Here is a 17931-nt window from a genome sequence, read left to right on the forward strand (position 1 = left end):
TGTGTGTGGAGGGTAAGGGTGTGTGTGTGTGTGTGTGTGGAGGGTCCCTCCCTGCAGAGCCTGCCAGGAGACACATGCCTGCAATCACACCGAGAGGCCAGCGCCCCCTCAGCCCTCCGCTTTCATATGCTGATGAGAGGAGGCCTGAGGAGTTAACATGGGGGCTTCATATCACAGACCAGACACCTGATACACATTAGGCCTCCATGTAGGTGCCCTCCCTCCAGACCCCCCCCTCTCCTCGCCACCCTCCATCAGACGCCCACACCCGGACCCCCCCCCCCCCGACCCCACCCTCCCTCCCTCCAGTCCCTCGCTTTCCTCACCACCCTCCATCACACCAACACACCCTCCCCCCACCCCATCCCTCCCCACCCCACCAGCCTGTCACCCAGGGTTAGGGACCTGGCTGTAGAGCTGTGTTGAGGCCTCGCATCCATCACACACACAGACCTTCCCTGCTCTACAGCTGCCTACCATCGTTACAGCAGCCTGTAGCTATGAGGGTGGATTTGGTCTGGCAACACTTTATACAGGGTGCATCAGAACTGTCCTGTCATCACACACAGTTCAGACAGTCACTGACATGAGGCCTGCAGGCAGTATGTTTCAGAAGAAAGCTGTTTGCAGATAGCCTGGCTGCTCCTCGTGGTGAAAGAGACAAGGTACTGGAGAAGAGCAGGATACTGATGGAGAGAAGGGAGGAGGTTAGTTCAGTGTTTGGGGATGGTGTGCTGGGTTTCTGTGTTGGCTGCTGGGGACACAGAGACTAGCCATGCCGGAGCCAGACGGCAGCTCTGAGGTCTGTGGCTATCTGACCTGGATCTGTGGCTATCTGACCTGGATCAAATGTTGGGCCAGTTTGAGCCCAACTGGATGGAGAGACACAGTGAAGCACACATACACACACACAGACACACACAGACAGACAGACACATACATACACACACACACACACACACAGAAGTGGACTGGAGCCCTAACTGATTGATCAGGGTATATGGATTGAGAGAGGGACAGTCTGGGCTTGTGGCCGATTTTTTGCTGCTTGGACGCCAATCTCAGGACCGTGGGGGTGTGTGGGCTGGTAGGCGGCTGGGGGGTGGTGGTTTGGGGGTGAGGCGGGCGGGGGGTTTGGGGGGTTGTTGCTGATACTGCAGAGGCTGAAGCTCCAGAAGGGCTGAGTTGCTGTTCTGAGCTTGTGACTGCATGAGCGTCCGGAGCCAGTCTGACAGGACGGCAGATCCCAGCTGGAAACATGGAAGCACTCAGCTATCAACCCTGCAGCACTGGACTGGACTGGGAAGCACTCAGCTATCAACCCTGCAGCACTGGACTGGACTGGGAAGCACTCAGCTATCAACCCTGCAGCACTGGACTGGACTGGGAAGCACTCAGCTATCAACCCTGCAGCACTGGACTGGACTGGGAAGCACTCAGCTATAAACCCTGCAGCACTGGACTGGACTGGGAAGACAGCGGGACATTATTTAGAGAGACTTTGACAAGAGAGAGCCTCTTTCACTGAGTAGGGTTCAGGACATGGTGTGGGTGTGTGTGGGTGTGTGTGTGTGGGGGGGTGGGTGTGTGTGTGTGGGTGTGTGTGTGGATGTGTGTGTGTGGGGGTGTGTGTGTGGGGGGGTGTGTGTGGGGGTGTGTGTGTGGGGGGGTGTGTGTGGGGGTGTGTGTGTGGGGGGTGTGTGTGGGGGTGTGTGTGTGGGGGTGTGTGTGTGGGGGGGTGAGTGTGGGGGTGTGTGTGTGGGGGTGTGTGTGTGGGGGGGTGAGTGTGGGGGGTGTGTGTGGGGGGGTGTGTGTGGGGGGGTGTGTGTGGGGGTGTGTGTGTGGGGGGGTGTGTGTGGGTGGGTGTGTGTGGGTGGGTGTGTGTGGGGGGGTGGGTGGGTGTGGGGGGGTGTGTGTGGGTGTGTGTGTGTGGGGGGGTGGGTGTGGGGGTGTGTGTGTGGGGGGGTGTGTGTGGGGGGGTGTGTGTGGGGGGGTGTGTGTGTGTGGGTGTGTGTGTGTGGGGGGGTGTGTGTGTGGGGGGGGGGTGGGTGTGGGGGGGTGTGTGTGGGGGGGATGTTACACCACCTTCTTAGCTTTGGTCTTCTTCTGGAAGGTGTCGGAGAGAGGCTTCTTCTTTGGTTGCTGCGTGGCTTTGGAGAACAGCTCCTCAAACTGCTCCGTGTTCACAATGTCTGGCTCCTTCAGAGAACCCCACAGCGTGTTGTTACTGCAAAGACAGAACAGCAGCTTTACTCTGAGGGTTAGGGTTAGGACAAGGACAGAACAGCAGCTTTACTCTGAGGGTTAGGGTTAGGACAAGGACAGAACAGCAGCTTTACTCTGAGGGTTAGGACAAGGACAGAACAGCAGCTTTACTCTGAGGGTTAGGACAAGGACAGAACAGCAGCTTTACTCTTGGAGGGAGCTAGAAGGAAATATACCCCAGTAACAATGGTCATAAAACTGAGTCAGAGATGAATTGAGAGATGACTTCTTGGAAATGAAGGAAGCCGGTGTGCTTTGGTGGAAAGATTCTCCCCTGCCAACAGATAAACATCATGGTTTGTGTCGTGGTTTATTTAATGTTTATTTTGAACTGTTATATTTAGTCTCATCATCATGGCTTCAGTGTGAAAGAGCAAAGAATGTGTCTGTAAGCTATGACTGAAATAAATCCTGGAAATACCACTAACCCACACTATGAGGGTGGGGTCCATGTCTGTGCTAGAGGAGCATTTTACCCAACAAGGTGAAGAGACACCAGGAATATTGTTTTTATAGTTGCTGAGTTACATGAACCAACAAACAGAGAGTGATGGGGAGCAAAGGGAGGAGGAGAAGGGAGGAGGAGAAGGGAGGAGGAGGTGTAGGAGGGGGAGGAGGGGAGGGAAGGAGGAGGAGGTGTAGGAGGGGGAGGAGGATGGAGAGAAGGGCAGGTAGGTGAGGAACAGGACAGTACGTCTCCAGACAGGAGGAACAGAGTCCAGCCCACCCTCTCGCTTCCTCCGGGAGAAACACCCGCCTGGCCAGACAGACGTGGAGCCTGACCCCAGCAGAGCCTGGAGGAGGCAGGGCCCAGAGCTGGACGGCACCGTGGCAACCCCACAGGACACATTAGAGACATGTGGATCCACTCTGAACTACAGACACAGACATGTTGGCACAATGTGACTCCCTTATAAACAAATATATTCCTTCCACACATTTCTGTCACATTAGTATGTCTGAAGTCACTAGGTTAGACTTATTAAGGTTCCCTGCAGACAGACAGCCTGCTGCTGCGAGGCTGGTAACCAGCCACAGACAGCCTGCTGCTGCCAGTAACTCCATTAGGGTCAAGTGAGCCCAGTTGTTTCTGACTGTTAGTATGTCTGTGCCACAGGGCCAGCTCCCACAGGGGCTGTGCTCCTCTCCTCAGCTTTGACAGGGTGAGCCTGCTGTGTTCCTCTCCTCAGCTCTGACAGGGTGAGCCTGCTGTGTTCCTCTCCTCACCTCAAATTTGAAACAGTGTTTCAAATTTCCCTGACTGTGCTGCAATAATGATTAATGTTTATTATACTGTTTACTACCTGTCATAGCTTTAACAAAAACAGCATCTATACACACCATCAATTGTTTTGACGTGTAATTGCACTCCTGGCTTCGTTTCAAAGCCCACAGTGTTTCCTCACAGAACTGGAAGCCAGGACGCTCTCTGCGTTGACACACATCACAGTTAAAACTCCAAACTATTTATCGCTCGTTGACTTGCCTGTCTGGACTGAATTTTACACACAAAATCACTGTGGCCCAGTCAGCCCTTCACAGTTGGCTTGAAGTGTGTGTGTGCATGCCTGCGTCCATTTCTGAGAGAGAGTGTGTGTGAGTGAGTGTGAACTGCAGCCTGACTTTCCCGTGCATCCAACCGTAGAAATACAAGGCCATAAAGTCAGGGGACTGGAACACGGCAAAGACCACAGCCACTTCAAATGAGCTGAGTAACCCGCTCCATCAGCGTGTGTACAAGCCCAGCCGGCCCAGGAGCCGGCCCAGGCTGGAGGAGGAGCCGGCCCAGGCTGGAGGAGGAGCCGGCCCAGGCTGGAGGAGCCGGCCCAGGCTGGAGGAGGAGCCAGCCCAGGAGCCGGCCCAGGCTGGAGGAGGAGTCCACAGAGCAGCAGCAGAAGCCATGTCTGGGGGACAGGCACCCAGCGAGTACATCTAACCCAGCAAGTACAGTTAACCCAGCGAGTGCAGTTAACCCAGCGAGTGCAGTTAACCCAGCGAGTACAGTTAACCCAACGAGTACAGTTAACACACGGCTCCTAATGAAGACAGCTAATAAGAACATCAGCCATGGCAAGAGTTAGGCCATAATCATGGCAAAACCAACATGTGTGAGAGGGAACATGAGTGAGGTAGATATCACAGTGAGGTAGGTATCACAGTGAGGTAGGTATCACAGTGAGGTAGGTATGACAGTGAGGTAGGTATCACAGTGAGGTAGGTATGACAGTGAGGTAGATATGACAGTGAGGTAGATATGACAGTGAGGTAGGTATCACAGTGAGGTAGGTATCACAGTGAGGTAGGTATCACAGTGAGGTAGGTATGACAGTGAGGTAGATATGACAGTGAGGTAGATATGACAGTGAGGTAGGTATCACAGTGAGGTAGGTATCACAGTGAGGTAGGTATGACAGTGAGGTAGATATGACAGTGAGGTAGATATGACAGTGAGGTAGATATGACAGTGAGGTAGATATGGCAGTGAGGTAGATATCACAGTGAGGTAGATATCACAGTGAGGTAGATATCACAGTGAGGTAGATATCACAGTGAGGTAGATATGACAGTGAGGTAAATATGACAGTGAGGTAGGTATCACAGTGAGGTAGATATGATAGTGAGGTAGATATCACAGTGAGGTAGATATCACAGTGAGGTAGATATGATAGTGAGGTATGTATCACAGTGAGGTAGATATGACAGTGAGGTAAATATGACAGTGAGGTAGGTATCACAGTGAGGTAGATATGATAGTGAGGTAGATATCACAGTGAGGTAGATATCACAGTGAGGTAGATATGATAGTGAGGTAGATATCACAGTGAGGTAGATATCACAGTGAGGTAAATATGACAGTGAGGTAGGTATCACAGTGAGGTAGATATGATAGTGAGGTAGATATCACAGTGAGGTAGATATCACAGTGAGGTAAATATGACAGTGAGGTAGGTATCACAGTGAGGTAGATATGATAGTGAGGTAAATATGACAGTGAGGTAGGTATCACAGTGAGGTATGTATCACAGTGAGGTAGATATGATAGTGAGGTATGTATCACAGTGAGGTAGATATGATAGTGAGGTAGGTATCACAGTGAGGTAGATATCACAGTGAGGTAAATATGACAGTGAGGTAGATATGACAGTGAGGTAAATATGACAGTGAGGTAGGTATCACAGTGAGGTAGATATGATAGTGAGGTAGGTATCACAGTGAGGTAGATATGATAGTGAGGTAGGTATCACAGTGAGGTAGATATGATAGTGAGGTAGGTATCACAGTGAGGTAGATATGATAGTGAGGTAGGTATCACAGTGAGGTAGATATGATAGTGAGGTAGATATCAGTGAAGGAACCTACTTGCTGTCCTGGATTTGGATCCTGGTCCAGTAAAGAGGCTTCATGGGCAACGCCGGCTCCTTGGTCGGTTTCCGCGGTGCCTTCTCCACCTGCGAGCCAAACCCAAACCCTGCCGGAGGGGGCGGGGGTGGGGGGCCACAGCCTGGGGGGGGCGGGGGTGGAGAAGGGCCACACCCGGGGGGGGGAGGAGGGGGCGGGGGGCCACACCCAGGAGGAGGGGGCGGGGGAGGGGGTGCCATGTTGCCAGGACATGGAGGAGGTGGGGGGGGCGGGGCACCGGACTGGCCGGGGATGGGAGGGGGGGGGTGGGGGTGGGGGTGGGGGTGGGGGGGGTGGTATAGAGGGACCCGAGGACTGCTCCACCTTGCCCCCGAGACTGTGGCTGATGGAGTCCAGGTTGAGTTTGTTGGGCAGGCTGTTCTGCCCTGGGCTCCGGCCAGCTGCCTCTCCCTCAGGGGACCTGAGGAAGCTCTGTCTGTCTGTCTGGACGCACACGTTCCGGAAGGTTCTGGGCGGGAGGTCTTCTTCTGTGGAGACGCTGGCCTCGCAGGGCTCACCGCGCTCCTGCCCTCCGCACGCCTGGTCTCTCCGCAGCTGGGCCACCACGCCCTCCAGCCGTGTCACCGCCACAGCATGCTCCCCGCGCACCTCGAAGATCTTCAGCCCAAACTCCGCCTGCAGGGGACACGGAGGGACGTGGAGGATGATAGGGTGATGATCAGGATGATGACAAGAGACATGCACACATGGGTCTTGTGAACTGAATACACATTGATTTCTGTCAAAAGGGCTCTTTCAATACACCAGGTGGTTTCCTCACAAGCCTTTCACAGACAAAGCGTGGACGGCAGATTTAAACCAGAATAACATGGAGGATCAGGGTCAAACACAGTGGATATGAAGCCAAAAAAAAAAAGAAAAAGGAAAGTGAAACTGTTTTGCAATTCATCAAACACATGTTATGTGTTACAGTGTGGTCAGCTAGGAAGCAGGACTAGGCACGTTCTCCCTTCTGGAGGGTGAAACATGCCCTTCCACAGCATGTTTCTGGGTGTTGAAAACAAGCCCCAAGATCAGGACCAGCGACAAATAAAAGACTGTTAAATAACAGACTGCTGACTCATCAGATCTTAAATGGCCACTTACTACAACCGTTTCCCAAAGACAATTGCTCAAATCAGAAAGCAATTACTCTTCCAGAAGGCTGTTCTATCGCCCTGGCACGGTGTTTAGCTTACTCACTCTTATGTTCCGGCTTTTCTCGGAAACAGAGAGAACACATAAACATAATAGGATTATTTCATGGTGATCTGTGAAAAACTATTTAAAATTCAGTGTTGAATTGCAGCTCCTTGGCAGTGAGGGGACAGCTGGACAAACATTGCATCAGAGAAACACATCAAACTCATCTTTCAAACGTTGTTTAAAAACGAGTTTTTCACATCTCTGGAAAGGAGGTTTTCTTTTTCATCCTGCCTGTAAGGAGGTGAGTCTGATCAGAGCATCCAGACCTGCTCGTGCTTCCTGCCTCCCTCCTCCCCCCTTCAGCAACACACATGCTGAGTCCCTGTCCCCTCAACCATCCTGAGGAGATAAACCGGCTGTTCTTCAAACCTTTCTCATTCCTCTCATCTGACATTGGTTCTGACATGGTGCAGTAGACTGTGATAATGTTCTCATGGTGTGACTGTCCAGGGTACCTCAACTCCTGGACATGGTCATCCATCTGGCCAGACCACTACGGCAGAACACATCTGTGTTTGATTGGTGCCATCTAGTGTTTCAGGAGAAGAATTGCAGTTGTTCCATTAATAACACAGCAGAAGGAGCAGTACCGCAGTCCTTCCTGCTGCTGTGAGACTATACACCCAGTACTGCTCTAACTTCCTGCTGCTGTGAGACTATACACCCAGTACTGCTCTACCTTCCTGCAGCTGTGAGACTATACACCCAGCACTGCTCTACCTTCCTGCTGCTATGAGACTATACACCCAGTACTGCTCTACCTTCCTGCTGCTGTGAGACTATACACCCAGCACTGCTCTACCTTCCTGCTGCTATGAGACTATACACCCAGTACTGCTCTACCTTCCTGCTGCTGTGAGACTATACACCCAGCACTGCTCTACCTTCCTGCTGCTATGAGACTATACACCCAGTACTGCTCTACCTTCCTGCTGCTGTGAGACTATACACCCAGTACTGCTCTAAATAGAACACACACAAACACACACAGGACTCAACCACTCTAAATAATTCATGGACACACTTAAAGTGCAATAACTTACTGTGCAATATTATTTATTTATTTATATTTAGTCTCCATATGCAACTAGTGTTATATTTGTATTATATCTTGTACTAACTTTATACATTTCTATATATACTCTTCTGTCCACTTTGCTGCTGTAATGCACGAATTTCCCCATTGTGGGACGAATAAAGGTATATCTTATCTTATAAGGAAAACATCAGTACAGGCCTTACTGAGGGCCTTACTGAGGGCCTTACTGAGGGCCTTACTGAGGGCCTTACTGAGGTCCAGACTGAGGGCCAGACTGAGGGCCAGACTGAGGGCCAGAATGAGGGCCAGAATGAGGGCCAGAATGAGGGCCAGAATGAGGGCCAGAATGAGGGCCTTACTCAGGGCCAGACTGAGGGCCTTGCTGAGGGCCGGACTGAGGGCCGGACTGAGGGCCGGACTGAGGGCCTTACTGAGGGCCAGACTGAGGGTAGTTTACTTACATGTAGTGTCTCCACCTCTTCCTTGCATTCTCTCTTCAGCTGTAGGAGGGCAGCCTGGTGCTCTGGGGAAACACAGAGGACACCACACTGAATAACACACACACAGCCCTATCACACACACACAGCCCTATCACACACACAGCCCTATCACACACACACAGCCCTATCACACACACAGCCCTATCACACACACACAGCCCTATCACACACACAGCCCTATCACACACACACACAGCCCTATCACACACACACACAGCCATATCACACACACACACACACCCAGCCCTATCACACACAGCACTATCACAGCTATCTATCCTGGGTTGAGCACGTGGACTTGGCCCCTGGGCGCTGGCCCACTGCTCTTGAGAGGAAGACAGCAGGATGGGGCTGAGGCACAGACTGATGCCATGGCATGTGTGTGTGTGTGTTGCTCTACTCCCTGCATGTGTGTGTGTGTGTTGCTCTACTCCCTGCATGTGTGTGTGTGTGTTGCTCTACTCCCTGCATGTGTGTGTGTGTGTGTTGCTCTACTCTCTGCATGTGTGTGTGTGTGTTGCTCTACTCCCTGCATGTGTGTGTGTGTGTTGCTCTACTCCCTGCATGTGTGTGTGTTGCTCTACTCCCTGCATGTGTGTGTGTGTTGCTCTACTCCCTGCATGTGTGTGTGTGTGTTGCTCTACTCCCTGCATGTGTGTGTGTGTTGCTCTACTCCCTGCATGTGTGTGTGTGTTGCTCTACTCCCTGCATGTGTGTGTGTGTGTTGCTCTACTCCCTGCATGTGTGTGTGTGTTGCTCTACTCCCTGCATGTGTGTGTGTGTGTGTTGCTCTACTCCCTGCATGTGTGTGTGTGTGTTGCTCTACTCCCTGCATGTGTGTGTGTGTGTTGCTCTACTCCCTGCATGTGTGTGTGTGTTCACATTGTGTGAGAGATGAATAAAGGATTCTTCTAAATGTGACATTAGATGATAGATGTGACAACCACAGAGTTGAAGTGTGGAGGCAGGGAAGTGTGGAGGCAGGGAAGTGTGGAGGCAGGGAAGTCTTACAGCGTCTCTCTCTCTGCATCCCTCACAACAGACCAAAGAGACTCGCTTTTGTTTTCATGTCTCGCTTTAACAATGAAGGACAGGAGATAAAAGCTCCTGAGGGTGGATCAGTTTCTAAACGTTTAACAAGTCATTTGCGACTGCACAGACCGGTTGTAAATGCTGTTACCGTGGTGATTCTGAGACGGGCAGGAGTGCTCCGGCTCTATTCATCATCTAATAGTTCTATCGAATTCTATAAGGCAACGTTGGGATTAAACATGTAGCTTGTGGGTTATAATGATTGTTTGGTGGTTTACTATGACAGATGAGTTCTTCTCTCCAAGACTATACAACAGTTCTATTGCGTCAAGGCTTGACGGTTTATCTATCTGATGAAACCTTTGCACTGGTTTCTAAATGCCAGGAGAGATTAACCAAGAGGTGGTTACCCCAGCCCCACACAGCACTCTGTCTAGCACTGCAGAACAGCCAGCACCAACACTTTAAAAGGAATGAACTTTTTCCATGTAATTGGATCAAGATCATTTAGAGGTGTGTGTGCTTGTGGCCTGTTTGTGTAAATCTTGAAGGAGAGAGAGAGAGAGAGAGAGAGAGAGAGAGAGAGAGAGAGAGAGAGAGAGAGAGAGAGAGAGAGAGAGAGAGAGAGAGAGAGAGAGAGAGAGAGAGAGAGAGAGAGAGAGAGAGAGAATGAGAGACAGAGAGAGAGAGAGAGAGAGAGAGAGAGAGAGAGAGAGAGAGAGAGAGAGAGAGAGAGAGAGAGAGAGAGAGAGGGAGAGGGAGAGGGAGAGAGAGAGGGCAGGAGAGACATACAGAGACTGAAGTCAGTGTAGAACATGACAACAACAAAATCTATCCCTCAGAGTCACGGGTGCCTTTACCTTCCTAAGCTGCCCACTATTCTGAGATGCCACAAAACAAACAAACCCAAACCGTGACTGTGTTGCACCATGTTCCTGCTTGAACTGGATTTAAGGGATCTGTCACCCTGGTGCTGGCCTCGGCCAACCACGGGCTGATGCAACACTTGCTGTCAGACACAGACTCTGTGTCACCTCTATTACATCAGGAGGGTAGATTTGCGTGTTTTGGGAGGAGAACATCTGGATAAGTGAGTGTGGAGGCATTGAGGTTATTTCTGGTGAGGCATTTGGGTCTTAAATCACTCAAATGAGGCAGCTACTGCACCAAGAAATTTCAGATGGAACAGAAACACGGCTCCCGTATGAGCCAAAATGCACCGTCACCTCCTCTAGTTAGTCCTGTGGCGTCCGTCTGAACCAGACTGCAGCGGGGCGTCTAGCAGGGCCTTACCTGCCTCGGTGTAGCGGAGGCCCACCTTCTCATCCTCCTCCTTGGGCTTGGGCGGGGGCCACACCGCCTGCAGGCGTCCAGGGGTGCGGTCCTCACTGTCTGTGGGGGAGGTGATCTCCGACTAAGGGGGCAGGAGAGAGAGACAGGTTAACACAGTCTCTACTGGGGGGGCAGGAGAGACACAATACAGGATGGAACATGAAGCTGGTACGTGATGAGGACTAGAAGGTTCTCTTAAGTCAGCTGTGAACATAGAACCGTGGAAAGAGCTTCATGTTTCAGTGTCTGTGTTTGTATTCACAAATCCAACACTCAGCCCGTAGCCAAACACACTTTGTATTGTATATAAAAATGACAGAAGAATATAATTAAGAAGTTAAGGTAAACCAGCACTGCAGACAAACATGTCAAAAGAGAGGAAGAAGGAGGGTGGAACATGGTGCTACTGTTGAACATGTTTCAGGGAGCCACGGCTGTGAGAACATACGTGAGCCTCGCCAGGACTTCTGGGTTCGGTAACGGAACACCTGGAGGTTCTCTCAAAGATGGACTTCAGCAGCTCCTTCTCTGCCCTGATCTTCCTCTTCAGAGTCTCCAGGTCCTCAGGCTCCTTCTGGGCAGCCTTGGAGCTGAAGAGGCTCTTGAAGGTGTTGAGAGCAGCTTCCGAGGTTGTCCGGCCCCCTGCCGGAGGGGTGCCAGGGTGTGGGAGCTCCCCTTCCCTGGGTGTCTGTGGAGGAGTCTCCTGCCTGTCCTCCGGCTGGGGCTCATCCAGGCTGAGCAGCTGGTTCAGCAGCTTGCTCGCCACAGGCTTGGGCTCGGAGCGCCTCCGGGCCGGGGAGGTGCTGATCTGCTCTGGGAGGATCCTGGCCTTGTTGACAGTCTTCTTCAGGCTCAGCAGGGCCAGGTCACAGTCCCTCGGCTGGATCTCTGCCAGCGTCTCCCTCTCCTCCCCAAACGCCCCCTTCTTCAGCACGCGCAGCCCGCTGAAGAGAGCAGGCAGCTGGAAGGTGGTGGCCGGGGCCAGGGCCGATCCTCTCGAGGGAGATGTGGTGGTGGAGGGTGAGGGTGTGGGGCAGGAGGGCCCTGCGTCTGATCTCCTGCCGGCCGACATGCTGCCCTCGTCCCTGGGAGGGGTGGGACCTGGAACGTCACTTGGCTGGCTGTCAGTTGAGGACTCACCAGGGACACGCGACATGCTCTCTGAAAGGCCTTTTGTCAGGGAGTGCTGGCTGGAGGAGGCTGGCCTGGGCCTGGAGCCGTTGGTGGGAGAGTCCAGGCTGCATGTCCTCTCTGTCCTCTTGCAGGACCGGGGCTTCTCCCCATGCTCTCCGCCTGGGCCCCCGTCCTGCCCTGGTGGAGAGGCAGGATGTTCAGCTCCAGCCTGGCAGGCCAGTGCTTCAGAGCTCAGAGACTTGAGAGACGAGGGTGGAGAGGAGCAGTTGTCCAGGCCTGCTCCTGTATCCAGACCCGGGAGGCTGATGGCCGGCTTGGGGGTGGACCCCTCCGAGCCCATGGCCCCTGGCTCTGCCTGCGCCGGGCCAGAGGACGGGACAGTGGCGGGGGCTTCTTCAGGAGCCGTCTGCGCGCTGGCGGAGGAGAGCAGAGCAGGATCTGTCTCAGAGGGACCCAGCTGTGTGAACCTGGCAGTGAAGAGAACAGAGGTGTCTTTGAGGGACCTCTCCACAAGGCTGTGTGCTCTCCTGGCAGCCAGGCGCTGCTCTGACTCAGTGGCATCTCTCTCTGCAGGACGACACAACAGCTGACCCGCATTACCGTCGTCCAATACGCTCTTGTCCTCCTCGCTCGGGTGGTGCGGCCCAGGGATGGCGAGCTCATATGATTGGCCGAGGCTGCTAAACGCCTCATCATCTCCGGACTCTTCATCACTGTAGGTCTCGACCATGGTGACCTGGACCAGGTCTGGATCGGCCGTGCTCTCCACGTTCGCCTCATTCTCCTTACAGGACTCAATCTCCCAGGATTCAACAGTCTGCTCAGCGTCAGGGGGAGGGGCCGCGGGGGAGGGAGGCCCGCTCCTCACCTTTGTCCCAGCGGGGGCCCCGTCAGCGGGGGCCCCGTCAGCGGGGAGCCCGTCAGCGGGGGGCCCGTCAGCGGGGGGCCCGTCAGCGGGGGGCCCGTCAGCGGGGGGCCCGTCAGCGGGGGGCCCGTCAGCGGGGGGCCCGTCAGCGGGGGGCCCGTCCCCACTGATAAGATTCTGGGCACTTTGATCACCCTCACTGGCACAGCTCTCGTCATCAGACAGGATCTTGAACGACGTCAGGACGGCTGTCTCCGCCCCAGCCTGCCTGGCTGAGTCAGTCCGCTCGCGTGTGAAGATGGTGGAGAACATGTTGAGGAAGGAACTAGGAGGGGCTTTCCCCTGTCCATCACAGCTGCCGTTACTGACACTGTCCATTTCCACACAGTCACTGAGGTAGCGTTTGCAGAAAGCCAATTGACTCTGAGCCAAGCAGGAAGCCAGGTAGCGAACTAGTCCAGCACAGTGCTTCCATTCAGAGTGTCACAAAAGGCTCATCTCCCCCACCTCCAGCTCTCCACGCGGGTCCTGGCCCACTTACACTGTTTACAGGAACAAAAGACCTTTGTTGTGGCAAATACCCAAGTCCCTCAGTCAGGTCAGCTAGCACCCCTGCTGCTCTCTAACCCTGTCAGACTATAAACACACAGCGCTGCACATACAAACACTTTCTCTAAACACACAGACGTAGTCGTCTAGATATCACAGTTTACTAGAGTGCCATTATGCCAGAGAGCAAGGAGAAATTCCAAAAACGTTCTGGTACAAGCCAATCTGTTCAGCTGCTAAAGGCATGTCCTGGCATAATCCTTCTGGGAAATGAGACAAGAAATACCGAGCCTTTTCTCAAACGAATCCGAGCAAGTATGAAAAACATGGATTGAGAAAGTGCCGGAAAGTTCCATGTGAAGTTTTCTCTGTACCAGCACGTCTGTGTCAGTTCTGAGTCAGTTCTGTAAACTCTCCTCTTCCCTCTCTTGCTCTCCCTCCCTCAGAGTGTGTGTGTCCCACCCCACAGAGAGTTCAGGGAGTGTATGTCTGTGAGTGTGAGTGTGTGAGTGTGTGTGTGTGTGTTTGAGAGAGAGAGAGAGAGAGAGAGAGAGAGAGAGAGAGAGAGAGAGAGAGAGAGAGAGAGAGTGGGAAAGGTCCTTGACGTTGCGTGGCCTACTGGTCTAGCCGGTCTGGTCCCGCCCTGCCGGGGAGGAACCACGCAGGCAGAGCAGGTGTCTGGTTACAAACGCTCACTTCCGCAAGTTTGTCGCTCCAGGTAACACAAACACTACCTCTCTCCCTCTCTCTGCCTCCCGGTAACACAAACACTACCTCTCTCTCTCTCCCCTTCTCTTTCTCATTCTCTCTGCCTCTAAAACAAGCATGTGCGCACGCAAACTAGCAGAGCTAAGAAGAGCTAGCAGAGCTAAGCACAGCTAATCCCTCTGTGGTCAGGTGGAATGCTAGAAAGGTCCAACCCCAGACCCAGTTAGGCTAACCCAGCCTCAGCCTCAGCCCCAGCCCCATGAGGCTAATGCTGTGGTGATTAGCCAGCCTGACCCTTAGCCAGGAACAAGCTTCCACTTCATGTGTCATCAGCAATGAAGCTTCACTCAAACACACACAGACCAGGCCACTGGAACATGCAGAACTTAAACAGAAACTTAGTTTTGATGAACTCATCTTGAAAGTGTGGAAGGTTGATCTATTCTATTCTGATCACACAGAAGAGTATCACTCAGTCTTCGTTCTAATTTAAGATTTAAAAAGAGCACATATTTGCCTTCTGAAGCAAATACTAGTTGATCAGTCAGGTTGTGGGAGTGATTCAAGGTCTGTCACGGTCATGTGACCTTAGCAGCCTGATGTCACGGACTGACCACATTCCTCCTAACCCACAGAGCATTCAGCAGGCTGGAGACAGAAAAACACAACATCTCAATGTCCTCACAAATATGTCATTTTCTATCTAATGTAATCTCATTTCATTCTGATATTATTCATTGTCAATCATAGGCTGATAGAATCTTTATCACAATAGTATGCAACATCATCATTTGTCTTATTTGTTCGGTACGCATGATTCCATTATTGGTCGTGTAGGGATTAAAACAAATCCTCAGATGCTGTTTCTGGCCCTGAAACATGAGGTTCCCTGGGTCATTATGTAAGAGTGGGGATAGTTCACACACATCAACCCTAACCCTAACCCTAACCCAGGGACATTCATGACATTCCAGTGTGTTCCAGAGACTATCCCAGGAGGACAGAGCCTCTGTGTGATGGAAAAACACCACAGAACCACAGCACCACACTGGTCTAACAGAACCACACTGGTCTAACAGCACCACACTGGTCTAACAGAACCACACTGGTCTAACAGCACCACACTGGTCTAACAGAACTACACTGGTCTAACAGCACCACACTGGTCTAACAGCACCACACTGGTCTAACAGCACCAGCATGCAGGAGTGAGAAACTGTCCCCATCACACACCAGGAAGATGTACTGTACAGGTGTACAAGTGTACAGGTGTGCAGGAGTATAGGTGTGCAGGAGTACAGGTGTGCAGGAGTACAGGTGTGCAGGAGTACAGGTGTGCAGGAGTACAGGTGTGCAGGTGTGATAATGTTGCTCTCACCGTCCCCTCCAGTTTGGGGTAGTAGGGCGTGTCTCCGATGATGTCATCCTCAGGGGGCGTGATCCTGAGGAAGTCCAGGTGGTCAGGGCGGGAGGCGCGGGACAGGGCCTCATGGGAGATGGAGTCCTCGCCGTCCAGCATCCAGATATCATGATCCTGCCTCAGGAGGGCATCCTCTACACACACACACACACACACACACACACACACACACACACACACACACACAGAGGAATGTGGGATAACAGCTGGTGATTACATGAATTCAGCAGGTTATAATATATTCTGGCAGCTGACCAGTAGAACCTATGAAGAGTGGAAGGAGAGCAGAGACAACAGGCATCAGCACATGTACAAATCAAAGTGGCAGGGAGACCTTTTCTGTGCAGCGAAACACAGCAGGCTATTTATACACCACACACAAGTCCTGCTCCAGCCCAGCCCCCTCCAGCCCTCCTCCTATAAGTGTAGGTGTTACTTATTGTTAAATTATTGTAGTTGTGTGTTAGGTGACTTAGGTTGAATTATTATACATTTAAGTACTTTAAAACGTTAATATATTGTTAAATTTAAATAATTTTCCATTACAAAAATACCTAACCCTCAGCATCGGAATCGTAATAATCCAAACGATACCCAACCCTATCCCTGCCAGAACAGGCCTCCCTGCCAGAACAGGCCTCCCTGCCAGAACAGGCCTCCCTGCCAGAACAGGCCTCCCTGTCAGAACAGGCCTCTCTGCCAGAACAGGCCTCCCTGTCAGAACAAGCCTCCCTGCCAAAACAGGCCTCTCTGCCAGAACAGGCCTCCCCGTCAGAACAAGCCTCCCTGCCAGAACAGGCCTCCCTGCCAGAACAGGCCTCCCTGCCAGAACAGGCCTCCCTGTCAGAACAGGCCTCTCTGCCAGAACAAGCCTCCCTGTCAGAACAAGCCTCCCTGCCAGAACAGGCCTCCCTGCCAGAACAGGCCTCCCTGCCAGAACAGGCCTCCCTGACTGAACAGGCCTCCCTGCCAGAACAGGCCTCCCTGCCAGAACAGGCCTCCCCGTCAGAACAAGCCTCCCTGCCAGAACAGGCCTCCCTGCCAGAACAGGCCTCCCCGTCAGAACAGGCCTCCCCGTCAGAACAGGCCTCCCCGTCAGAACAGGCCTCCCTGCCAGAACTGGCCTCTCTGCCAGAACAGGCCTCCCTGACTGAACCTGACAGAACAGGCCTGAAGTGGGCCAGCTGAAGGTTCATATTTCATCGGACGTCCTTGTGAGTTTTCATTCTGTTTATATTTACTGTTCACTTTCTGCTGATCCTCCACAGTCCCTATGTCATCTTCAGAGAGTGGAAGTAGCCAAGTACAACAAATTGGTTACTGTACTTCCTGTGACAAGAAAAAATATTGATCATGCCACCAAATACAGAATAGTTTTAAAGGTTGAAAATATGTTTTCAACCTTTTAGAAACTTTTTTGGTATAACTTTCTTTCAAAAATATTTCTTTCAACCTTTAGAAAAACAAATGCAATTTTCTTTTTCAACCTTTAGAAACTTTGTTTAACCTTTCAAAATGTCGAAATTGTGAACAATTTTTTTTTGGAAATATAAAATATAAATTATAAAAAGTGTAGTCAGTACTTCAAGGACCGCAGTCCTGGTGCTTGGGCAGAGAGCAGGGCTGTTCTGTGATGCAGCAGGCAGCACAGCAACCCAGTCAGAGACAGAGTGTTAGGGAGCGCTCCAGATGCTACAGTGCTCACCCTGCAGCATGCCTGGGGGCTGGAGATCAGAGCTAGGGTGAGTCAACTAATCTGCTGTAACTCTACTGTTACTGTTACTTCAGCTCATCAGGTCTGTATAACAACCATACATTCACAGGGTTACTGGAAATGTATTCATTTATAGTCGACGTTTATATTATAAATAAAGTACAAGGGGGATTTGAACCTGGGTCGTCTTGATCTGCAGTCAAATGCCCTCCTGCTGAGCTTCACCCATATCTGAGTTTGTTCTGTGTGAGTGCCGTGTGCCAGTGGGGTCAACCCCTCCAGGATGTGACCTGTGGTGTTAGACATGCATGAGGAGGACCACGCTGCCCCCTGCTGGCCAGGAGAGGACACTGCTGTGAGGAACACAGACAGACAGAGGGTGAATGTTTACTGTTCTGTTACAGTCTGAACATGAGGGGACCAGAACCCTGACTGAAGAATGAAGAGTCCACGAGGAGGAAGGAGAGAGGGAGGAAGGAGAGACGGATGAAGGAGAGAGGGGGAAGAGGGGGGGAGAAGGAAGAGGGGGGAGGAAAAGGAGAGGGGGGAGGAGGAAGAGGGGGGAGGAGGAAGGAGAGGGGGGAGGCGGAAGGAGAGGGGGGAGGAGGAAGGAGAGGGGGGAGGAGAAGAGGGGGGAGGAGGAAGAGGGGGGAGGAGGAAGGAGAGGGGGGAGGAGGAAGAGGGGGAGGAGGAAGGAGAGGGGGGAGGAGGAAGGAGAGGGGGGAGGAGGAAGAGGGGGGAGGAGGAAGGAGAGGGGGGAGGCGGAAG

At 52.3% G+C, this 17931-nt stretch overlaps 1 protein-coding gene across 1 annotated transcript in view; it reads right to left on the reverse strand.

The window, feature by feature from the left end:
* The window catches only part of LOC134026888 (formin-like), a 38597-nt gene extending 24811 nt beyond the window's left edge, over window positions 1-13786 (reverse strand). The window contains 6 exon segments of the mRNA XM_062469908.1: window positions 2086-2227; window positions 5626-5928; window positions 5930-6300; window positions 8371-8432; window positions 10735-10855; window positions 11222-13786. Coding sequence (XP_062325892.1) covers window positions 2086-2227; window positions 5626-5928; window positions 5930-6300; window positions 8371-8432; window positions 10735-10855; window positions 11222-13150 — 2928 coding nt within the window. The 5' untranslated portion in view covers window positions 13151-13786.
* Between the last annotated feature and the right edge of the window lie 4145 nt (window positions 13787-17931).

Source organism: Osmerus eperlanus, chromosome 9, assembly GCF_963692335.1.
Source record: "Osmerus eperlanus chromosome 9, fOsmEpe2.1, whole genome shotgun sequence".
NCBI classification, from domain to species: Eukaryota; Metazoa; Chordata; class Actinopteri; order Osmeriformes; family Osmeridae; genus Osmerus; species Osmerus eperlanus.